Consider the following 27,134-nt stretch of genomic DNA (forward strand, 5'->3'; position numbering starts at 1 on the left):
AATTGTATAAGTTACGCAAAATGTTTTGTCAGTTAATATTGTAAATATATTATTACATTGGAAATATATTATTAATTCCAATGACTCATAAGGTTCATTTGATTCAGCTTAAAAATTTAGAGCAACCAGTATTTTGTTTACATCGTAGCTTCCCCTACTGTAGCAAATTCCATTTTTCTTTTTTATTATTTGATAAATATTTGTGATATTTACCAGGATGTGATTATCTGTGGGGTGGGGGGTGGCTCCTTTAATAGAAACAATGGTTTATTTTTATTTTTTTATTATTAAATAAAAAATAAATATAACTTGATTCAATAAGGAAATATAACTATTTTACATATTGTCAGAAAAGTGGCTAATTTGATTAATTTGATAGAATTTCATTTTTTTTTAAACTTACATTTTATTAGGAGATCTACTCAAAAGTACAAAAGGGATCAACCAATAAATACAAATTAGCCAATAATCAAAAAGTTACAAATTGCACTAAAATTGTGTGGGATATTCCTATTTTCCACATACATTTTTTCCCCTCTTTGGATTCAAACATATAATTTGCTTACAAAAATTCTCCAGAATATCTTATTTTGTTTAAGTAAAGAAAGAAACACAGCTTTGGAACAAATAAATGATGAATGAATGGTGTGTTCATTTTTAGGTGTAAAATCCCTTAATATTGTCTTATACTTTACAATGGTGTTTATTGTAATCTAATTTGTTGTTCAATCTTAACATCTTTATTAAATTTTGTAAATCTAGTAAATTGAGATGTTTCAGGTAGTCTATGTTAGTGTTTCTCAACCATGTTCCTGGAGGACCACCAACACTTCATGTTTCGGAGTTCTCCTTTGTCTGTTACACCCATTATAGGTCTTTCAGTCACTGCTAATGAGCTGATGATCTGAATGAGGTGTGAATGGTTAAGGAGTAATGAAAAATTTGCAGAACTGGTGGTCCTCCAGGAACGTGGTTGAGAAACACTGGTCTATGTAATTGTATGTTTGTATATTTTAAGGATATTTAGGTTTGTTTTTTTATTTTTTTTATTTTACCAGAAAACAGTAAAAAATTATTACGATTTTTTTTTTGCAGTGCGGACTGATTGTACAGTATATGTTTTGTGGCAACTGTAAACAAAATGGGTGTCAGCCTCTCAGTCCTGTTTCAACCTTTTTTTTTTTTTCGTCTGCTTTCATTCAAAGGAGGTAGGTCTATTTTGTTGGCAAAAGAGAGATGTTTTGATCTCCCATGTGAGAAATCCTTTTGGCAATCATGTTCCAGCTTTTGAAATCAGAAGGAATTCCTCCTCCAGGCCTGGGTTTGTGCAGGGCTGTAAGTTGTTTTAGGAGACCAGCAGGAACCAGCATGTTGATGGAGGGCGACGAGAGACACTGGCTGCTGCTAGAAGTTCTTGTCTTTCAATCACACTTTTCCATCTTCGCCTTTCATTTCTGTCAGTGCAAGTCATATTAAAGCAACAGGGATCCTCTTTCAGGGCCACAGTCCCACCGCTGGATCCGGTCAAGGCATTGGTCAGGAGGTATCAAAACTGTACAGGAAAAATAAGCAGTGGATTAGAACGAAATACAATGTTTTCTATATGTTCACATATTTGTATCGAAGATTCTTTTTTTTGCTGTACTACAGATTTATTTATGTAAGTATTCAAGCTGGGGACCAAAAGTGAGAGCTAGGGAGCCTGTTGAAAATATTTGAAGAAAGTTTAAAAAACTGTAGAATATACAGTATGTAAGAAGAAAATAAATTTGTTTAAAGGTACTTACTAGTCTAAAAAATTCATTTAAATAAACTAATATTAAACCAAAACACATTACAATACAATTTAGTAGAAAATAATTACAATAATAAAATAACTTGTACAAAAATTCAAATGAAGTAATTATCCAAAAACATCAAATACATATAAAAATAATGACACATTTAAAAACCTAATGTAAATAGATTTAAATTATAAGTACAATTTGATTAAATAATAATAATAATAGGCAATTTTAAATACATTTTGCTGACTAAAATAGTTTATATATTTTTACTTTTACAGTATAAGTCGGTTTTTAAAAAAGTAACTAAAAGATGTTTTGTTAGATTAATTAATTGGATGTGTTAAACAGAGACAGTAAAGTATCAAAGACCCAATCTGAAATGCTTCGGGCAAATAAAAAACTCATGGGCCCACATCAATAATTAAAAAATGCCAAATACTGGCCAAGTTATCAGCCCTGGGAATATTTTGGTCAATCACTATTAGCAAGTAGTGTTTTAGTATGCATGCATGTTTTTATATGTGTGTGGAAACTAGTGTGCACTCAGCAAAATGAAGAGGGCAAACCGTTCTAATGCTTTCCTGCAGGTTGAATTATTCTGGCATTAAATCTGCTGCATCATTAAATATTAACTTCTCTGCTAGTTTCTGTTAGATGGAGCAGAGCAGAGGTCAGTTACTCCTCAGACCTTCCAGAAAACAGCCAGTGAAACCGCTTCATACTGACCTTAAAAGTTTGGAGGCAGTCAGATTGCAATGTTTTTAAAACTTTTTATTTTATTTTACAAATGTGTGTGTGTGTTTGTGTGTGTGCTTGCCTGTGCTATTATTCCAGTTATTATATTATTCTAGTGTTCAGTGTCACATGACTGATTATATGCTGATTTTGGTGTGCAAATTGGATAATCTTTTTATATATTTTGTAAAAAAAAATTACTTGTGAATTTTATTTATAAGCTAATTTTGAGAGGATCACATGCTTATGATTGCTTGTGGCTGGTCCCACATTATCAAATTTATGATTCACCAATCAGACGATTCCTAAGCCACTATAAATACCCTAACATGCAATAGACATGCTCCTAGTAAGTAGTTATTTCTTAAGAGCAATCACTATCTGTTAATTAACTACTACAGCAGGAGAGTTCTCAAGATCTACCTGAGCTCAAACTCCCCTCTCGGCTTGCAAATGGGAGGGAGCCCTGGGCTCGAGGATCTTATGAGCTCAGGGCTCTCTCCTGGGACAGCATACCAAACAAGCTTTATATTCAATCATCAGCTAAGTGTGAACTCTTGAAAACAGATTAAATAATACATTTGCATCAACGCATGAATACAACAACATTTTTAATGATATTGATCAAAGTCAAGATTTTTTTTTTAATTTCAAATTTCTTTCATTTGAAACCATATAAGAGTATTTTCTGTACATTGTGAATACCTTTACTGTAACTTGAGATTACTCTAATCACCACTTTAATTTGTCCTTGCCAAATAAATAAACCAAATTTGCCACAAAAAAAGCATGTGAATCCTATTTTGAGTTGATTCATGCATAAATAACATGCATGCTGTACACTAAAGAAGTGCGGTTTACCTGTCCCAAAGCTTGACACTTCTACAGGCGCTGGTGCAACAGCCAGCAGATATCAGAGCTGCAGAGGAAAACAACACATTAGGCACGTTTTTAGATGATCCATTTAATATTGATCTTTAAATATGCTATTATCAAAATAACAGCTCATTTAATAACAGCACACAAATACTTCTTAATACAAATGTCTTTCCAGGCTACACTGAGTTCCTCAAAAAAAGTGGGCTGACTCACTGATTTAGAGATCATTGTAATTATGCACTTGTTTGTAGACTGGCTAATTCACCCCAAGCACCGTTTTACTCAGCCTTTTTGTGTAAATGGCAAGAAGAAACAACCTATAATTTTCTGCAACATATTGTCTTTACACTTGTTCTGTTTGATTAAATGGGCAGCACCCAGATATTTTTTTGTAAAAGGGAAAAAATCAATTATTTAAATATAGCAAAATGTTGCAGTTCTGAATAATAAGCAAGGCTGATTATAACAATGACGATGGGTATAAACAAATCATTCTTTTGAGTCAGATCCTTTGATAAACCATTTGAACTATTTAAAAAATAACAGTTGTTCATGATTTCTAAATGATTCAGGCTGAAACATATATTCACCATTTTGCTCATATATGGTGTAGTGAGCCACAATGTGACAAAGACAGCACACCACACGCCAACAGATTTTTCAGTCAGAGTGTGGATGTAAACACCCCAACGATTACCATGATGTAAAAACAATATTAAAAAAACTAATCAAAAATGCAATTAGATTTAATATTAGTTACCTTGAAGTACAGCAATAAGTAACTTCAAAATCATGTAAGATATTTTAGATTTTTTTACGTGTTTTTTGACGGCAACTTTAGATTTCAGTTTGATGTTGTTTTGATATCAAGGTCATGCATTGTAGTGATTGTTAATTATGTCATTTGAAATTTAAGCTTTCAGATGAATAACCCTTATATTAATTTTGTTTCATTATTTTGGTGGTCAAAAGGGCATCAATGTGTGGATGTCAAATAGACGTCAAGGTTTTGACATCATACACATCGGCATTTTTGATGTATTTTTTATTTTTTTTATCACAACCATCAAGTGAAATTCATGTGTTTGAATGCTCGCATAACTGAGATGATAATAAACATGGTGGATGATTAAAGAAATGAGAAAAAATGAATGAATGAATGAATGAACACACATTTGTGCTGTTGCTACATCTCTGCTATTTAAATCTATTTTTCTGCGCTTCACCATAACTGTGTTTGTTATGCTTCTGTCATCTGTCTTGCTTTCTGATTGTATATTGTTTAGTTTCACTTGATAATTTCTACATTGTATGTACATTTGTTCTCAATATTTACAGTTCATGATCAGAGTGCCTTCGATATTCTTTTAACTGTTTTCATGGCGTACACACACACACACACACACACACACACACACACACACACATATATATATAAATATATATGAAAAGGATCGCACAAAGGTAAATTTATTCCCTTTAAAATTTGCTCAGAGGAAAGTATAGTATCTCTAAAGAAAGGAAGTGAAGAACAATTTATATACAAACATGCCTTAATGCCTCTGAAGGTAACATTTTAGAGCTTTCGGACACAGCCTTTTTTAGCTTTTATTATTAAGAACAGCAACACGGGTTAGTGGGAACTGAACAACACTATAACACCACAAGACTAATCCTGAATTACTAGCATTGACATTGAATTATTGAATGCTTTGATGCTCCTATAGTTTCATTCGATCAGTTGGCCAAGGATGTTTGTTTGTTGCCTAGAGATATTGATTTAGTATTGATGCTGCGGTTCCAGGAACAGGTATTCTACCAAAGCCAAAGTTTACTATCAATTCACCCACTTGTTTAAATAGTCAACGTGGATAAAAAAAAAGCAGATTAATGCACACAACTAAAAATATAGCCACATTAATGTATGTACTAACTTTCTTTAAGAAATAAATCTGAAAATATATGCATGTCAATAAAGACTGTTTACAGTAATTATTTACCATGTTCTGAATAGGACATGAGTTCCTAGTGAAAATAACCCTTTAATGCTCTTCCTTTATTTTATACAGTGCTCGGCAGAAATAAGTACACCCCATTTTGAAAATGAATATTTTTATCCATTTGTCAGTGAACATAAAATAATATATTGGGTGCATTTGGACAAAACAGATAAATATAATTTAAACGGATATTTATTAATTGACTAATATTTCAGTCACCTAAGATCTTAAGAAATAGGAAGATAATAAATTTAAATCAGTGTGAAGTACTGAAAAAAAAAAAAAAACTTGAGTATGATTGAAAAAAATTAAGCATGACTCGAGTATAACTCAGGATTGAGGTTAACAAAAATCATTGCTTACACGTTTTCAATCATGTTAACTCACTAATATTGATGTCCATGAAAATGTATTGATTGAATGCTTTAGCAGTCCTTGTTTTCTTCAATCAGCTGACCAAGGCTGTTTGTTTATTGTCTAAGATATTGATTTAGTATTGATGCAGAGGTTACATAATAATCAACCCTCTAGTTTAAATAGTCACTTTGGATTACATAAATAGCTGAATGCAAAAAAAGTTAATGCATTGCTGTAATAATATATGTAGTTGAGAAAGTGATTAATAGTCAGCTATTTTTCAGAAATAAATGAGGATGTGAAATATACATGTCATTGTCTTGTTATTATTCTTCTGTTTACAAGCAGACCTTCACTGACCAATCTTAAAAAGCAAGGGGTAGAGAAAGGCATGAGAGAGATAGAGAGAAAAACCTGCTGTAATGTGTGTTACGTACAGTGTGATTGCAGCAGCGGGAGGTGTGACCCTGAGTGTCTGATGAAAAGTACCTTCTGTCTAAGTCAAGTGTCACTTCTGCAGCGACACTCTCTGTCCCTCATGTGCTCGCTCACACACACAAGTGCGCTCTCACACAGAAACACACAACTTACACACAAAGCCTCAAGGTACATTAAAGTATCCTTATTCAGATACAGACTTCATGCATTAAAATAGGTTGAGCTTCTTCAGAGCCAAACCAAAAAGCAATTTGTTTCTCTATTGATTATCCTTGCTGAAGGCTTATTACAGTAATATGTCACTATAAAGCCCAGGAAACATGCGTCCCGTGAGATATCATCTGCAAGAAAGTCACATTCATCCATCCATCCATCTATCTACAGCACTAGGTAGATTACCTAGAAGTTGTAGTCTGCTACAGATTACAGACCCTTCGAATCATTTAAAAATTCTAGCTAGTAATGTAATCTAGGTTTATCATTTTTATACATTGTAAAAAATAAAAACAGTTTCCATATTTTGTGATTCACAGGTTATTATGGTTATTTACATTTGTGAATTGCATTATTGGACCTTAATCTCTGCTACATTAACTTTTAATGTTAAAATTCAACTCTAAAGTTTAACAAAGTGACTGCTTTTGACATTTTAGTAGTTTAAAATAATATAATTAATAAGATGTAATATATAGAAAAATAGACGACATGCTGCCGCAGTAGGTAGCTCTCAGCAAGAAGGTCGCTGGTTCGAGCCTCGGCTGGGTCAGTTGGCGTTTCTGTGTGGAGTTTGCATGTTCTCCCCACGTTCGCATGGGTTCCTTCGGGTGCTCCGCTTTCCCCTACACAGTCCAAAGACATGCGGTACAGGTGAATTGGGTAGGCTTAATTGTCCATAGTGTATGAATGTGAATGAGTGTGTATGGATGTTGCCCAGAGATGGGTTGCAGCTGGAAGTTTATTACAAGGTTTTTGTACCGTAAAATAAAAAACCAACCCAGACAATATATCACTTTAAACTATTAAAAATGTTAATAAAAGTCACTTTTTCAAACTTTTTAAGGTTTATTGATGTTGAAAGAAAGATCAAGGTGTCATGATGCAGTTCAAAAGCACTTACGGATATATATATTTTTTTACAGTGAATGTGCTTTCTCTTTTAGATTACTCCCAATTCATACCATATTAATATAAAAAGCATATAAATGTATTTATAGATATTTTATTATATTTTGTTTACTAGCATGTTATTGTGAACATTAAGCAAAATCAGAGCACTGTAATTTTTTCCCCCATTTTTATATTGACTATTATATTTAGAATGGTAGATTCAATTTAGATTGTTTGACAATTGGGATATATTTAGGAATGACTGGGAATAGCTGCACCATTTGAACATACATTAACAAAGTGACAAACAATATGTTTTGTTGCTGTTGTTGCAGAAAATTCAAAAATAAAGAATAATTAAATGGTTATTAGTGTAAATATACAGTTTAACTATGTAGCTTAACCATTATTTTCAATCAGTGTTTAACTAAAATTTAGGTTATACAGTAGCATTTTTTGAGTGTTTATGAAAACATTGTTCTTTCATTATTTTGTTCTCCGAGCTATATGTGCTGTATACTCACTTTAAAATGGTGTATATAATTTCCTCTTTTTTAACTTTTTTTTTTCTTTTTTGCTAGGAAGCCATAACCATAACTATAAACATAAAATCTTTCCAAGCTAGCAGTAAAAAAATCGATAAACATAATCAAACAAGAAGCAACCAGTGGCTCAAAAATCCAGCTTTCAGTTCAATTTAATATTATAGACCTTTAATGTGATCATCTAGAACATGGAGGACTGAAATAAGTATGTATTTAGGAACAAACTGAGAACATAGATTGTTTTACAGCAGAAAGATGACTTTATGTGCAAAAATTATGTTTAAACATAGTACTGCTACTCAAAACCTTTACGTGATGAAAACACCTCATCTATTTAAAGCCTATAATAGTTTTGCAGAGCTCCATCAGTGTAAAGTAATAACATTATAATGGTGCGGAAGGGAGTAAAACAGCAGTGCAGGAGATGAATGAAGGTGCTTACACCTCTGACCCGCTTCTGTACATGTTGCATTTGTCAATATCTTTAATAAACACCCCTGAGTTCAAACTGTCTCTGCCTTCTGCAGCTTCAAATGGCTGCAATAAATTCCACACTCACAAACACATAAAGCCTCCCTGCCCTGAGAGAGATACACACAAATACTGCTAGTAAGTACAGATGTTTTACTTGGCGCAAATGTTATTTGTCAATATAAAATATTATGTCTATAATAACAGAAGTATAGCTTGGAGCTGTGAAAGGTTTTAGGAAGAAATTCCATAAAACATGAAAGCTTACACTTGAGTTTAATGTGTTTAGAGTAGAAACTCCTCCTTAGGCTGCAATGAGTTTTATTGACAGAACTGCCTTTTTAGCTTGTTTGTGACCCTGTTCCACAATTAAGGCATTGGGAGTTAAATAAACTAAAATGTGTTTTTGAGGACGGTGGTTGTTTATGGACTACATTAGCATTTTGCTTTTCAAGAAAGCAAAAAATAAAGAAGTTTTTTTATAGTAGATTAGCTTAAAGGCTTTGAATCTGCATAAATTAAGTGTCTCAAAAATATCCTTTAAACTTTTGTTCTATTATCTACATGAGAAAAACATCCACAGTATACGGAAATACTGTATAGCATCGACTGACCTTCTTTTCTCTCTGAGTTAATATGCTTTGTTGTCACAAACTAGGCGAAAATTATATTCTTTTGAAGTACTCCATGCAGCGAAAAAGGCTATATGGACTTTCTAGCAGGTCATACATTTTTTAACTGTCATTCTGTGCATGGAAACCCTTTGGAGTTGAGAATGAAAGTGCAATTGCAGAGGAAGACAAATTGATATGGTAAAACTAATGCCATCAATCCTGGTCATGTCACTGACATTCTGGCATTAAGCAGTAGACCAATCACAACAGATCTAACCAACAAGAGAAGCTCTTCGAAAGGCTGGGTTTAAAGGGATCAGATCATTATATATAATAATATCATAATATCTATTTTAGACACTGTGAGAAATTAGATAAAGAAGCAATGCATATTAAGAAATTAGTTGTTTTTTATTTATTTTTTTACCATTTATACATACATGTAAACTTATATACTAAATAAGGTTTATTTTAAGGTTTAGAGGCATGCAACACTAGCAGATTTGCTTTGTTAGGTTAACCTTTATTTGGTTATTTATCAATAACTCAGCAGTTAGGTTAAATATTTGGTACTTTTTGGGGGTATATTGGCACCAATATCTGACATCGGATTTTTTGCATTGAAAAAATGTCCAGAGTAAACTGTCATAATGAACACATGACAAAGCCATTTGACTATCTTGTTCATAAACAATGGTGTCAGGACTTTTCATTTTGATGACACTGACACTTTCATTGCTTTTGAGGAATGAACTATCTATTTTGAGCATGTGACGCGCTTTTACAGGTTATCAGCTAGGTTTTGCAGTTTGTACTAATTGTTTTGAGAACTGCATCAACTGTTGTGCAGAAATACACTGGTGTTGTGAGAAACGCACCAAAGCCACAGAGAAAAACTGTATTTTTTTGCACAATGCTGTGAATACATTAGAATTGCAAAAAGCAAATTCAGTGCAAATGTGAAACATACATATTCAGAGTCTTGTACTTAGATAGCTCACTAAATGCAGTGATGTCTAACTTTACTGTAGTTTTCAAATGGCTTTGCTAATAGTATATAGTGCTGTCTTGAGCATTTTCAGGAAGTGTCACCAAAATCTGACTTTATTGCATTGAAAAAATGTACTGAACATGTACTGATGTTCATTATGCACTGTCATAATGAAAACATAACAAAGCCATTTGACTATTTTGTTCATAAACAATGGTGTCAGGACTTTTCATTTTGATGACACTGACACTTTGATTGACATAAATACTTGCTTTTGAGGAATGAACTATTCATTTTGAGCATGTGACGCGGTTTTGCAGGTTATTAACTAGGTTTTGCAGTTTGTACCAATTGTTTTGAGAAATGCATTAACTGCTGTGCAGAAATGCACAAGTGTTGTGAGAAACGCACCAAAGCGACAAAAAAAAAAAAAAAAACTGTAAATGGATAAGTGTTTGGAACTTAAGTTGCAATAATTTTGAAAACTGCATGTCATTTATTTACACAGACTTTTTATTTTTGATGTATGGATGGATGTATGGATGGACGGGCAGACAGATAGATACGGATATAGATAGATAGATAGATAGATAGATAGATAGATAGATAGATAGATAGATAGATAGATAGATAGATAGATAGATAGATAGATAGATAGATAGATAGATAGATAGATGGACGGACGGACGGACGGACGGACGGACGGACGGACGGACGGACGGACGGACGGACGGACGGACGGACGGACAGACGGACAGACGGACAGACAGACAGACAGACAAGAAATTTAGGAGGGTCTGAATACTTCCCGTACCCTCTATAGATAGATAGATGTTGTAACATTATTCATAGTCCTAATGCAGTTTGAAAGCTCTAAATAAAATAAAAATCATAAAATAGAAGAAACTGTTAAATGTTGGATGTTTACAGTGCAATTCTTTAAATTTTTGTTATTTTTGTCCTGCAGAAATAGTTTGAAATCACATATTTGTCGTATGCTTTAAATTCCACTGTGGCCAAAACTAAAAAGGGACAGTTAAGTGGTCTGTGCTGAATTAGCTGCAGAAAATTGCAGAGAGATAAAGCACAATCCAGAGGAATAAGAGGAATTTCAATACAATGGCTCTGTGAGCGCAGTAATCAGCAGTGCGGTGTTGTTCTGAGAATGTATTGGAAGTGTCTGAGCAGCACTGCAGTAGAATCTTCATTAACATGTAAGGAGCAGGTGTGATCCAGCAGGAGATACAGACTGGATACAGACTGGACACTCTTATTCAGGCTCTGTGTCCTATGAGTGCATCATTGTACATGCATGTTGATGAGCAGAAAAGAGGCTGATATTGTCATCTTCCTCTGCAAACAACCCACTTCTTAAGTTATCCCTTCCTCCTGTTTTCTCCCCTTGTCTCTGCTGTAATCAGTCAGTACTGGGCTTCCCCGCCGCCCTTCACAAGGTCAGTGGCTGGGCCTCTCATTAAACAATCCCATCAGCCTTCTCTCTAAGTCTCTCATCATCTGCGCTAGTTCACACCGCTGTCTGGCCCTTCGGTTTAAAATGAGAGTGGAATGAATATTCCTGTGAGAAGCACAGCACCAAGCACAAATCAATACATTTCAGTCTCTTAAAAAGAACAAGGGGACATAGAGTTACTTGATTGAATTTCAGGCTGATATGCAAGTTGTGTTTTCTTTCGTCTGATAATCCAAATCGACTTGTAAATTACAAATAATATAACGGAAGGTAAACTTGTGTAAAGCTTGCACACATTTTTTAAATCTAAGTGATCTCCTTGATCCCATATAATAATTATACATTTTGGGGAATTAGTGGCTAATAGAGTTGAACTTGCATGATCTAATTTCTATGAAAATGCATGATTTAAAATAAGAAGTTAACATAACTAATCAGTTAACATCACTGGTTAGTTAACATCACTGGTGTGTGTATATCATCCAAAAAATCATATAAATTCATATAATTTAGCCAAAAAGTAAAGGTATTGTCATGAGGCGTGTGTATTTTTCTGGCATTTCTCATATACTGTATGTCACCAGTTTTAGTTTCACTTTAACAAAATCTACACTCACTGGCCACTTTATTGGGTACACCTTACTAGTACCGGGTTAGACGCCCTTTTGCCTTCAGAATTGCCTTAATTTTTCGTGGCATAGATTTTACAAGGTTCAGAAAATATTTCTCTATATTTTTCTATATTTGGTCCATGTTGACATAAAAGTATCACGCAGTTGATGCAGATTTGGCAGCTGCACATCCATTATGCAAACCTTCCACCACATCCCAAATGTGCTCTATTGGATTGAGTCTGGTGATTGTGGAGGCCATTTGAGTACAGTGAACTGATCGTCATGTTCAAGAAACCAGTGTGACGGGATTCACGCTTTATGACATGGCGCTTTATCTTGCTGGAAGAAGCCATCAGAAGATGGGTACACTTTGGTCATAAAGAGATGGACATGGTCAGCAACAATACTTAGGTATGTTGTGACGTTGACACAATGCTCAATTGGTACTAATTGGCCCAAAGTGTGGCAACAAAATATTCCCCACACATTACACCACCAGCAGCAGCCTGAACTGTTAATACAAGGCAGGAAGGATCCATGCTTTCATGTTGTTGATGCCAAATTCTGACCCTACTGTCCGAATGTTTTTTCCAGTCTTCTCTTGTCCAATTATTGCCTAAGTTCCTTTTCTTAGCATGACAGGAGTGGCACCCGGTGTATTCTCCTGCTGCTGTAGCCCATCTGCTTCAAGGTCTTCAATGTGTTTTGTGTTCAGAGATGCTCTTCTGCATACCTTATTTGTAACAAATTACTGTAATGTTGCCTTTCTATTAGCTCTGTAACCCCTAGAGATGGTTGTGCATAGAGATTCCAGTAGATCAGCAGTTTTTAAAATACAGATCATCTTGACCATGTCTGCATGCCTAAATGCGTTGAGTTGCTGCCATTTGATTGGCTGATTAGAAATTTGCGTTAATGAGCAGTTGGACAGGTGTACCTAATAAAGTGACCTGTGAGTGTATTTGTAGTGTAATTATCTTTCAAGCAACTTATTGGTTGGACGAAAGGCTTAGGTGTCTACACTAATGCATTTGTAAAATGAAAACACATTAGTGTAAATGACACCCCTAAAATTTGTTACATTTACGCCTGACAATCACACTACTTTACTAGCATTTGTAAAAGTTGAAGACCCCATTTTTTAGGGTCTAATAACACTAGACTGAAATGCAAACCTTCAAAACAAAGGCACAGCTATCCACAGTCATTTTCTGACTGGTCATCAGGACTATTATATATCCCTCCCTGATTCGTCAAGCCCCCCTCATAAGACCATTACACAATCAAAAGACTGCAAATACTGTACAGATACTATACTAGGGCAAATATGAAGATGCCCAATGAGTGTGAATGGTGGCATATCATGCATTTTAGGCTTTAAAGTAGGGCTGCACAATAAAATCTGACATTGCCGTTGTTAGATTTTCTGTGATATATATTGTGATATGAATACAATTTCACCAGATGGCTTGAATAGCTCTGTTTGGAAAGAAATCATTCATTTAGATCGACTGGGGTGATTTTGTAAGAGTGGGAATAATGTATAAAAAATAATATACAAATAGTATGTAAAAATATATACAATAAAGTACAATAATTAATAATAAATAGTTAAAATAAGTATTCAGGTACAGAAATTGATTAATTAAATGTCAAATGTAAAACAACACTGTGTAGTCATCCTTGTATGAATATTTCAGTAAAATCATTCTTCAATAAAGTTACAAATGTTGTACTTTTTGTGCCTGAATGCTCTTGAAATGCCTTTAAAACACATGCAAATGATAAACTTTTATTCTGTTATGGTTATAATTTGGTGGTGCTGATCAATAATGATTCCAACTCAACATTGCATATCCAGCGATGTGACCCCAGCTAGCAAAATTCATGTGGTTCAACTCTGGCCCACACCAGACACTTATATCTGGCCCACATACTGAATGGAATGATGGCACTTGGAAGGTCCGCTCCTGTTTGCCACATCTAGGCCACAATTAAGCCATAGCAATATAACATATCAGCCAGAATTCAACCAAATTAACTAGAACTGACCCTATTCTGAGCCACAGTTTGCTTTTATTCTGGCCCAGATCTGGCCCACACCAGACATTTACATCTAGACCAGATACTGAACAGAATGATGGCTCTAGGGCAGTCTGATCCTGTTTGTCACCAGGACCAGAACTGACCCTATTCTGGGCCACAGTTTGCTTTTATTCTGGCCCAGATCTGGCCTATTACTTCTAATAATGGATTAAACATTGGTAAACATTAGTGAAGTATATAATTTCATCACAGGTTGTGCCTCACTTCATTTTGTTTGCTGTAATGAACAAACTTTCCAAGCAAAGTTCTTAAAAGTTACAGCAGCCCAAAATAAAATTTATATTAACAGATTCAGGGCTATGAGCCCAACTAAAGCAAACACTTTTCTCCATGATGGTGACTTTAGTCTATGTGGTCCACATAGGTTTTAAGATAACTGGGCCACATTTGCCATATCTCCTCATATCTAATGTGGCTCACAGCCACATTAGTCAGAGATAACTGTGCCAAATATGTGCCAAAAGTGACCCACATTTGTTTTAGGATAACTGGGACCCATTTATCATATCTTCTCTGGGCCACTATAGGCTCAAATCCACATTAGCCATAGCTTACTGTGCCGAATATTCACCAAAAGTGGCCCACATATGTTTTAAAATAACTGGGCCACATTTTTAATATCTTCTATGGGCCACAATAGGCTAAAAGCTGCATTAGCCAGAGTTTACAATGCCAAATATTTGCCAAAAGTGGCCCACATATGTTTTAAAAAACCTGGGCCACATTTGCCATATTTTCTCTGGGCCGCATTAGACTCACAACCACAATAGCCAGAGGATACTGTGCCAAATATTTGCCAAAAGTGGCCCACATATGTCTAAAGATACCCAGGCCACATTGGCACTTACACGTGTGAGCCACTTTAGGTTTAGATCCAGATTACCCTTAAATAACTGTGGAACATTTCTGCCAACTGTCGCCCACATTTGTCCTCTGTTATTTGGGCCAAAATTATAATTTTCCACATGGGCCACATTAGGCTCACATTCAGATTACATTTTGCCATTAGTGCCAAATCTTTGCCTTAAATGGCAAATATATGAATTTGAATCTTTGGCCCCCAATTGTACAGGTGGGCCACTTCAGGCTCACATTCATTTTGTCTGGGCCAAAGGAATGCCAACAGTTCCGCATAACTGCCTAAAGTGGCCCACATTTATATGCTATCTGGGACTATTGCGGACACACAATATCGATGCTGAAACAATATATTGTGCAGCCCTACTTTATAGTGTAAACAAATAAACGCAATAAAAATGTAATTCTGGACAAGGAATGCTTTCATAATAAAACATCATTTCAAAACCAAAATCCACTGGTTTAAATGGCGTCTTATTCTCTCTGCTGTCAAAGTGAAGACTAACCATTTCAGATCAGTGAATGGAAGCTGAGCGGTGTCAGAAAAGATAAAGTAGCCTTGTGAGTCAATAAGCATACTGGAACAATATGTTTCGCATCAGTCCATTGGACCTTTGGCCTGTTTGTTGGTGGTTGAATGGAGAGATGATAAAATGGATGTGAAAAGAGGAGCGACTGCCTTTGATGTCCTCAGAAAAGACAAGCTATTCTGTTGTTCAAAGAACTCACGCACACTCAAGAGAAAACTACTGTCATCATTACCAAATATGGAAAAGACTTTTCGTGGAGACCATACAGCAATTACAACACGAAAGCTCAAAGAGTTTGACTCATCTGAAATTTCCACACACACAGATGTCTGCATATAATGTGCTGTATTGTTATCCTACAGAAAAGCTGTGATCCAAAAAATAGCCCAAGGTGACTTTTAGAACAAATGTATCAATATATTTAGGGCTGTCTCTTGAATCCGTAAGGCCCAGGGCTAAATTTCATGGATGAAGGATGACAAAACCAATACAACACATAGGATTCGGTTATTTTTACTTGTTTGATGTGCAGATTCAGATAATTGATGCATCAGTTACTGTATTGCACTGCAGTGCTTATGGCTACAGATATATCTGAGTACAATATTGAAGCTAATTGTTTAAAATGCTATAATATGCATGCTGATGTTTAGATGTTTCACTGTTAAGGAGAAAAATGCTCAGCACACATTAGGAGTTTAAAAGTTTTCAAGAATTTGTTGCCTAATTATAAACATATGTGGCAAATTTCAAAATATACACGTTAAACTAACAAAAGATGTGGTTAAACAGACCTTATGCCTTTTAGGGATGGCGCTGAATAAATTTAGAATCTGTTTTCTCAAACTCCTACTTTTCCAAAATTTTTATAGTCAAGTTGTCACACAACTACACATATTGTATGAATTGGTCATGGCAAACATATTTAACCGCGCTGCTCCAACTGTCAGTTTTGACAACAAACAGAAATGTTGAGGAGTCTATTAGGTTGTAATAGCTCTCCCCAAACCCTTTTCCCGAACTTTCTGAATGAAATGCCTACTTTACTACATCCAATCAGTACAAAAAATAAGCCATACCCACCGTTTTGTCATTTAATATTTAGTTTCTCTAGGAATTGCATCGCTATACGAAAAAAATAACAGTTGCATCTTCATGGGGACTTCAAAAACATTGTCCAGTTTACACAATAAGACTCCCACATACATAGGAAATGTAATAAGCTGTGTTATAGTAAAAATGATAATTGTCGTAATTTCACTTTAAAACATTATGGCCAATCAAACGCTGCTGGGGCCGACATACTGTATTAACGATACGACTGTATGTAGAACAACACAATCAGGGCTTTGTTTGGATTGGTTTGTTTTTTAACTGCATTCTACACTCACAAGGCTTGGCTGAGAATGAGAAAATATTGTTTTTCAGGCCTAAGGTGTGTCATTACCATTAACTATTTACCTATGCTTAGGTATATGCAGATTTTTATTCTATGACACCTTTAATAGTTAAACTAAAAGGGACATTTATGCTTAAAACCAGCACTACAGAGCAAAAATTATAGTGTAAAAATTGACATTTTATAATATTTAATATTTAGTCGATTGATGATTTCATTCATTTATTTTCTTTTTGGCTTAGTCCCTTTATTAATCAGGGCTCGCCACAGCAGAATAAACCGCCAACTTATCCAGCATGTTTTATGCAGCGGATGCCCTTTCAACCACAACCCATCTCTGAAAAGCACCAATTCATTCTCTTTCACATACATACTCTACAGACAATTTAAGCTTTCCCAGTTCACCTACACCTCATGTTTTAGGACTTGTGGGGGAAACCAGAGCACCCCGAGGAAACACATGACAAAAAAGGGGAGAACATGCAAACTCCACACAGAAATGCCAACTGACCCATTCAAGGCTCAAACCAGCGACCTTCTTGCTGTGAGAACAGTGCTACTCACTACACCACCGTGCCACCTAATAATGATTTATTGAACCAATTTTTAATATGGGGCTACAAAAAACAATTTCACCCCAGAAAAAAAACAATACTGTTAAACACTATTAAAAGGTTCTTTACTGGCATCTACGGTTCCATGAAGAACATCAATTCAATTGCACAAATAAAGTTATTTCGATTATTACAATGTTCTTCACAGAACAAAAGAATCTGTAACATAAAGAAATGGCACAGCTATATCAGCCTGCAGACTGGTTGCTCACTGAAGCCAAGCAGAGCTGAGTATGGTTAGTACCTGGAAGGGAGACCACATGGCAAAACTTGGTTGCTGTTGGAAGTGGTGTTAGTGAGGCCAGAATGGGCCGCACAGTAGTGATGTGGACACTATACTGTCAGTGAGAATGTCTCTTGAATGAGACGTTAAACCGGAGTCCTAGCTCTCTGTGGTCATTAAAAATCCCATAACACTGTTCGTTAAGAGTAGAGCTGTAACCCTGGTATCCAGGCCAAATCCCCTCCATCGGCCCTTACCCAGCAGGGCCTCCCAATCATCCCTATTAACTGAATTTGGTCTATCAGTGTCTCTCCTTTTTACCTTCAGCTGAGGTGTGATAAGCACACTGGTGACACAGTCTTGTGGCTGCCATTGCAATATCCAGGTGGATGCTGCACACTTGTGGTGGTGTGGAGAGACCCCCTTGCACAATTGTAAAGCGCTAGATGTATGGGCGCACAATAAATGTCCTATATAAATTCACATCACATTACAATGTTTGCTAAAAACAAAAAACTACTTTAGTGAATCTCCAAAAAATGTGTCCTTGCAGAATCTTTATTTTTAAAAGTGCAAAGGTAACACTTTGTAAAGAAGGATCTTTTTTTCTTTCTTTTTTTTTGCAGTGAAATCGGTCAGTAGCTCAGAATCAGGCTAAAGGAGAATATAAATATTAATGCTTTAAACGCTCTTAAACAAAACATAATGGGAGGAGATTGACTTCAAAGTGAAAAGCTAATGAGAGGAGGAGGAATAGCCCATTGGCCTACTTAACAGAATGTTCTGGGAGAAAAGCCTGATCGCTATCCTTAAACGCACTGTGCTCCCTGCTGCCCTTACGAGGAATGAATGACAATGAGCCACAACTTCCCACCTCAGCCGAGATCCTCCGGTCATCCTATACTCCCCAGTGGACAAGGTCAACCCTTAATGAGCTTCTTTGCAAATAAATCTGAAATCCAGACCTTGTTGACCTCATCAATTTCCTACAGGCAAAAGATGACTATTTTTGTAAGCACATCTGCGTGACTGTTTTGCTATATCGCGATGCCCTCCATAGTGTTTGTGCCATCATGGTGTATGAAACAAAAGAAAGCCATGCAGAAAATCAGGTCAGTTAAGAGATTAAGTCACAATTTAAAACATTGTGGAGCTCAAATAGTTTAAGCAATGTACTTTCCCTAGGCGTAAATGAAACAATAACCACTATTAAGAGTGAAGACAATCTGTCTCTACACTACACAGGAACACACTCTACTAACAAGCACATCTTCCCTGAGGAGATCCTTTTCTCATAGGTGAAAAATCCATTTTTATAGCCTAAGATTGCACTACATTTGGCAAAGCAAAGTATGAGCGGTAAAACACAAGTGTTAATAAGAAAACTGATGTATTTTCTGACATATACACTCACGCATTGATGGAGGGTGGGCTGCTCTACTGACCCAGCTTCTACAAGCAATTTCCCTGAAGCGTTCCCAGTGTTCATCCCAAAACACAGCAGCACTTCAGACTTTCCATAAACGCTATGTGTGTCCCCATAGAGCTTAAGCACATACTGTACTTAAAAAAAATGACACCTCGGATAACTTAAAACCCAAGAGTCTGTAACTCAAGACCATCTGCACAGTCTAAAAACACACAAGACGACTATGTTCTCCGTGTGTTCAAGTGCTTCATTTTCACAATGGCTTTTACGGTTATTCAGAGGCACTCTGAAATTAAACTGAAGCATTTCAGCTTCTCAGGGCTTTTGTGGGAACAATATGAGAGCGTATTAGCTAATCTGATCTTCCGAGGAAAGGATAGAATGAATATCAAATGGTTGTTCATCCTAAATTTTGTTATTATGTCATCAATCATTAAAGCTATGTTTTTTGTTTCGTTTATAATAATTTTGTCCATTCATATACACTCTAATGGCATATTTTTGACCTGTAAATTTTTACTTATAAAAAAGAGGGTTTTAAAAATAAAGTTTTTAAAAACAATAACATTATCTCAGTGTGTAAACTCAAAAAAAAATAACTGTGTTGCTGCCATGCACATTGCGTTTGGTCTCATACCATTTACATGTACTATACTTGACAAACAAAACAACAATGGTAAACTCACGAAATTACATGCTCTCAAAAAGTTACTTATTTTGAAGAATTATTACATAGCCAATAAAAACATTATAGTAATTTTGGATGTGATTTTAATCTAATTTAATGTATTCAATTATGGAAAATTTGTGTAATAACTATATTTACACTGTTTTTACACAGTTTATTTACACTGTGGAATTATTCTAGTATTGACTACCTTTTGAATTCTGAACTCATCCTGTTTTTCATCAACCACACATAAACCAAAGTATGTAATTTCAGATCAAAATGTCCACATATTTGTGCTGGTCCACAATATTTCTGTACATTACCAACTTCATGTGGACTTAATCCAGATGTTTTAGTCATTTTCGTTAATTTGTTTGAAACATTTAATTGGCAAATGCTGACAGACTGTTGGATTTTGTTGGTGTGTTTCCCTATTCGTGTCTGTTGGCATTTTTTAAAGCTTGTTTTTGCCTTGTTTTGATAGTTTGTTTCCTGAACATGCTGAATCAGTGCTTGGTGGATTGAGGAATGCTTGACAAGTGACACATAATGCAATCTGGTGATTCTCTGCACCTGTCAGTGTGATGTTAATAGGCCTTAAATGATGGCAGTACTTTTGTTTGTCTTTACGTATGTACAACATCTTACCTGTGTGCATGGAATAAACAAAAAATAATGAAGATGGGTTGAACAGCTTGTGATTTCACCTTGGGTGTTCTGACATGTTTATAATTACTTAAAGTCCTATGACGACTGAGAAGATAACAAACATACATACACAATAACACTTCTGTCAATCCTATAAATAGCCACGAACTGCCTCAGAGAAATGAGAAGCAACTGAAATGACATGTTTTCCAACTTCTTTCACATGTGAAGCGTGCAAGATTTCTTATTATTCATGAAACATATTCCAGGATAATCAACACAATCTCACGGCAATTCGTAACTTTTTCATTTAGTGGCTAATTCGTATGAATTCGTACGATCTAATTCGTACAATTTAGTACAATTTGCTTATCCCCCAATGACGGTTGGGCTTAGGGGTGGGGTTAGGTGCAACGCCTCCTTTTTAAATTTGTATCATTTCGTACGACTGAAATCGTACGAATTCGTACGAATTAGCCACTAAACTGGCAAAACGTAAAATACTTACGTTTTCTCGTGAGATCAGGCTGGGATAATACTGTACATCTGCTGAAAGTGGTTTTCTGGTCTCTAAACTCATTTTAGAGGGGGGTTCTTGCATATGTTTTAGTTGATTTCAGCAAGTTTTTTTAAGAAGACAGTGTATGAAAGGCCATCCAATTTAAAGTTGAATGTGTGGTTAAAGTGTACAACTACAAAACAGACAGTACAGTACTTGTTTGCTATTGTTGTGTCACAGGCCAAAGGACAGTACTAAAATTGCAGGTGTATTACAGGAATGCTTTTAGCACTGCACAACTGCACCCTTCAAACGCTTCACGCTGCAGCCTTCAGACGAGTTCTCTACTGCTTTGTAACCATCATTAAACCTAACAAGGCACTGATTTGGAAAAAATAGGTATAATAGCAACTGGATTTTAACTAGGGTGACCATAAATTCTGTTTATTTTCCCCAGGGATTGTCTCATATTTCCACTATTTGTGTCTTATAATCTTCATTCATTTTCATTCAGCTTAGTCTTTATATTCTTCAGGAGTCACCACAGTGGAATGAACCTCTAACAATTACAGGGAGGTTTAGCGGGGATTGATCCCCTAATTAACGCTTGATACCCTGAAGGATGTGAAAACAAGATGTATGGGGGGTCAGCTATTTAATACTGAGAAATAGTTCACTCTAAACTGGTTTTAAATAATTAAAGACTTAAATTCTTTAACATTTTTTAACAGTCAAGAATTAAAAAAATCATAGATTTGACCACCCCATAACAGTTTATACCTTTGTGAAAGCAAAATCACATCAATCAGTCTATGCCAGAAAAAAATATGAAACTGGCAGATCTAGAGCACTGATAAACATCGGAAGTATTCACAAGACTTTTCCTCGTAAAATAGGTGTTTTTTTCTACATGTAGCCTGAAAGTAAAGTCAAATTAGATGGAGTTTGTGTAGTTTGACCTACAGAAATATCTGAAAGGGCTAATCAGAGGATACTGTAGGTTAAAATACAATAAATATCCCTCAAAAAAATTAAAACTTAAATATGTTGTATTAATAAACTAGATCTAATTAACAATAAATACATACATGACTGATGCATGTTTTACACAACCTAATCAAAAAAGTTGACCCCCCCGATTGTCAGTGTGTAATCCGCACACTGCTTCCAGCTGCAACCCAGTACTGGGAAACATCCATACACACACACACACACACACACATACACTACATACAAATTTAGTTTATTCAAGTCACCTATAGCACATGTCTTTGGTCTGTGGGGGAAACCGAAGAACTCAAACCAGCAACCTTCTTGCTGTGAGGCAACCACTGAGCCACCATGTCGCCTGCTTTAAATCTTATGTTTCCAAAAATAATAACATTTTTGAGCACTTGTATAAAGGCTTTGGTAACACTTTATTTTGCTGCTCCATTTGAGTATTAGTAGACTGTCTGCTTATTGTTTGTTGATACTGCTCCTTCAACAGACATTTAACTGCCTATACGAAACTTTGCAACTGCATGTCAACTTACACTAACCCTAACCCCAACCTAAATGTCTACTTATAATCTAATGAGAATTAGTTGCAATGTAACTTTAACTCAACAAACGAACCATCAAAATAAAGTGTGACCTAGTCTTTTGTCACATGAAAACAAACAATCAATGGTAGTCAATAGCCATGCATGTCATAGTATTTTTATAGTAACAAAATTGCCACCCAATCCCATTTAATCTGCAGTTATTGAAAGCAGAACCTGAGGTATCCATCAGTGAGAGACTGAGTGCAGTGTAGATCAAGCATGAAAGCAATTTACTATTGTTGTAGTAAGATAAAACATGATTGAACATTAGAAGATATGTCGAAAAAAAGTACAACATCCTGAATACTCTCACTTCACTGGAATGAAGTTTTAACCATGAAACAACATCAATGAAACATCCTTTGTGTAAATATGTGATATAAATTGTTATATTTACCTCAAGAAAAAGCAAATCATGAGAAAAGTATTTTGCTGAGTATACACACATACACACGACGACAGCACACACTATTTGTATTTAGCAAGTAGTGAATGATAAAGCTATTTATTTAGAAAAAAAAATCTATTGCATCATCAGCCATGTTGAATTTGGCTTGCCACAGTGCCTTTTGGGACTCCACTTGTACAGAGCGTGGCATCTGTAGGCACCACTCTAGTTTTAGAACATAGTTTGAATTACCCTTCTCACACGCCACTGTTTTGTATGTATATCCCCATCCATCCATCTCCTCCACTGGTTCTGAAGATTGTAATTCCCTCATATGATGAAATATTTATGAGCATAAATTGAAAAAGGGGTCATTTAGTGTGGCTGTATTTTCCAAACTCCATCAGCACATTATGAATTCCAAAATGCATGTCAGGTCATGCATTCAGATGATTTATAAAGAGCGCAATAGCACTGTTTATGCTGAAGGGAGTCCATAAATACCCACAGTTTGCTGCCTGCATGCTGCCCTCCTCCCACAGAGAGCACTGCATGGTTTAAGCTTCCTCCCTGACTATTACCTCTCTCATCTGCATTTAAATTTCATTAATTTTGATGGCCTTACCAATTACCTGGCCCTGTTGCCTGATTTCATCTCGTCTAAAGCTTCTTTTATTGTTTTTCTGTGTGGATGGAGAAATGGAAATCGAGGGTCTGCCTGCTTACTGTGCCTCTGAGCTGTGTGAGCTGAGTGTTCTTTCTGTGCCTAAACTAGCTTCCACTGTTTCTATTACTGTGAACTGCATGTGTGTGCACTTGTGTAAATAGCTGCCCACTCAAAAAAGTAGTAGAATCACAGTGATTGATTTCATCTGAGTGGCTTTTCTAAAGAGGGGAAACAGCCTTGTCACACTGCAGTGTGGCAGAAGAAGAAGAATAAAAAGAAAATGCATTCTGTAACTTTGCACTCATAATGTAAGATAGTTGCATAATATGACTAACAAGGTGAGATGAATTGCACCCTGTGCGTCATATCGAGCACAGAGACCTTAAATAACACCAAAAGACCTTGGCTATAGTTATAAATGTATGTACAGTTGAAGTTAGAATTATTAGCGCCCCTATTTATTTTTTCCCCCGATTTCTGTGTAACGGAGAGAAGATTTTTTTCAACACATTTCTAAACATAATAGTTTTAATACCTCATTTCTAATAACTGATTTATTATTATTTTATCTTTATTTATTTTTTTATCTTTTATCCACGATGACAGTTCAAAAAATTGTATTAGATACATTTGGGAAATATGTATATATATATATATATATATATATATATATATATATATATATATATATATATATATATATATATATATATATAATTTTTTTTTTTTAAATCAATGGGGGGCTAATAATTCTGATTTCAACTGTATCAACTGTATATGAGTTTATGTGTGTGTATTTTCCAACATGGTTATATTAATTTTAGACAACAAAATACCAGTGTTTTACTTTCAGAAATATTTGGTCGAAGAATCCTGACTTTCAATCACTACAAATAAAAGCATTTCTTATTCTTTTTCTGGAATAAATAAAGGTTACATTATTCTTCTGATTTTACCCAGTCAACCTTAAGGAAGAAAGGTTCGATCTCAATGAGACTGAAAAGGTTTAAAGTTGGTCAGAAAGCACAGCATGCTGCTTTCTGATGCTGATACATGAGTGTCCTACAGTCTTTTTCTGCCTATGGCTAGAAATGTGACCCGGCTGTTCGAGCCAAGAGCAAAAGTGCAGCGCTTTCACCACGAAAAAGAGTTTCACCTCTCTTCCCCATCCTCCTCTGCCTGATTCTCTCTCTCTCAATCCATCTCACACTTTTCACTTGTGTAGCACAGCAGTCACTTCCTGCCCATAAAACAGTACAAAAAACCTCATGCTAAGTAAAACAAGCTAGATCACTGTGATAGTCCGAATTGTTGGAATTGACAGTAGCCAACATTATTAAAATCTAGTGTATTTGACAGCATATTTCGTCAAAATAAGCATCAAAATAAGCATGAGCATGCTAACTAATGTAGCTGCTACAAATGCTAAGAGTAGCATACATGTAAAAGTGTCATTTTAGGTTCAAACTTTCATTTTGTTCTCTATTTCATGTCACAGTTCTGAACAGTTGCTAGCAAGCCTGTAATACTGCATATCTTACCTGAGCTTATAAGCCCAGAGCCGATGAGAAAGGGCCTAATGTTGCTGGAGATTTGTTTGACATGTTAAAATCGAACAGAATATTTTAGTGTATTTGTATATTTTCACTCTTAGCGCTTAGCTTTAAGTGTATAGCTAAGAAGTCTAGTATTGCATGCTCTTGTCCAGTAATGTATCACACTACTATCGCCCCTTCTGAGCATCAGTAAGGACAGAGTTGCCAACATTGTGACACTGGCTAAAAAAATAAGCATGATTTAATAAGTGAGTAGTGAAAAATGGCTAATACAGAGAGACACTGTATAGATATTCAGCATGTAGCTGGCTAATAAGATAAATTAAAAAAATCAAATAGCTTTCCACGTCATGAGATGCATTGACTGGGTTAATAAGATTTTTAACATTGTCTCTCAAAAAAATCAAAAAGAAAGAATGAAGGAAAGAAAGAGTTCACATTCTCACATTAAATATACTGTATGGAAAGTCAGTAGTGTTTGCATTATACTTCCAGAGTGATATTTTGGTGTTAACTATCACCTTGAATTACCTAAAAATGCGAGTTCTGTTTTTAAGAACTCACCCACATGCCATTACAATCCACTGAGACCTTCATTCGTCCTCAGAATACAAACTAAGATATTTTAGATGAAATCTGAGAGCTCTCTGATTCTCCATAGATATCTGACTCTTAATGTCTAGAAAAATACCAAAATAATATCCTCAAAACAGACCATATGCCTTCAGGGTTTCAAATATCCATTTATGAGAATACTTCCATGCCCAAACACACCAAACATATTGTGTTTATTCAACATTTTCTTCTCCTCTGTGTCAGTATAGTGTGTGTTCACGAGAGCGTAGTGTAATTGATGCGTGTTGCACTTGTTCACACTGCTGGTTTTACTGCATATATCAGTTCTTTGTTTAAAACGTTAAAACGGAAGTTGAGTCTGAGCAACTAAGGTTTACGCCAGTGCCCAGTGCTTGTGAATACGTGCTCTATACTGATGCTAAAGACAAGAAACATTTGAATAAAGTCGTTATTTTGCACACAAAAGTTTTCTCGTAGCACATTTATGGACTTTAAATGAGTTGGGACCATTACTTTCTATGGACGATCAGAGATCGCTCAGAATTCATCCAAAATATCTTAATTTGTGTTCCATAGATGAAAGGTCTCTGGGTTTTGGAACGGCATAAGAGTAAGTAATTATTCAGTAATTTTATACAATTATTATTTTTTGGGTGAACTATCCATTTAAAATGGACACGCCTGCAATTGTAGCAACACGTTTATTGTTTAAATATTAATTCAGACCTGCACATAAACACTAGCCCCTACTACACTTTTATGTCACTGACAAAGGTCAACAGGCTATTAAGAAGTGATTGAAAACCTTCCCATTAACTAGACATTGATTTCTCCTAGAATGGGATCTCATTTTCTCAGCAATACCAATGAAAGTAAACCTCTCCCCATCTTTTTTTTATGTATTTTTTTTCTATTTCATTAGAACACATATAATGTTAGGGTAAATGTGGCCCTTAAGCCCATAAAAGTAATCTGCAGATTATGTAAGATCTCTGTGGGGACTCTGACCACTGAAAGACCTCATGTTCCCTCTTTCTGGGGTAGCAATCAATGGTTTCTACCTTACGCCTTGAGCCAGCAGGAAGATAAACGGGGGTTCTAGGTAGAGAGCAGGCTGGCTAAGACCCTCTCAGCATGAATTCCTAATATCTTACATAATCTCTCGATGTTACCGGGCTGCACAGAGGCTAGAATTGGAAGAGATGGCACTGGGTTTCATTGGGAACACAAGGCTTTTGATAAAACCCTTGAACATCTTCCAAGAAACAACAGAGATCAAGGGCTAAATATGAGATATATCATTGTCACAGACATTAATGAAATTATTATTGTAAGATCTGGGTTGCAAATGCCAAGAATTTCAGTTTCTTTCAAAG

General features: G+C 35.5%; 1 protein-coding gene across 3 annotated transcripts in view; it reads right to left on the minus strand.

The window, feature by feature from the left end:
* Positions 1-191: 191 nt before the first annotated feature.
* ccdc85a (coiled-coil domain containing 85A) overlaps positions 192-27,134 on the minus strand; it is a 40,579-nt gene continuing 13,636 nt past the window's right edge. For 2 of the 3 annotated variants that reach the window (NR_135163.1, NM_001320191.1), the window contains 2 exon segments: positions 1,187-1,552; positions 3,384-3,441. Coding sequence is in view for 2 of the 3 variants with exons in the window: in NM_001320191.1 (NP_001307120.1) it covers positions 1,537-1,552; positions 3,384-3,441 (74 nt within the window). In the remaining variant the exon portion in view is untranslated. 3 annotated transcript variants of the gene reach the window in all.

This window comes from Danio rerio, chromosome 13 (assembly GCF_052040795.2).
Source record: "Danio rerio strain M-AB ecotype USA chromosome 13, GRCz13ab, whole genome shotgun sequence".
NCBI lineage: Eukaryota > Metazoa > Chordata > Actinopteri > Cypriniformes > Danionidae > Danio > Danio rerio.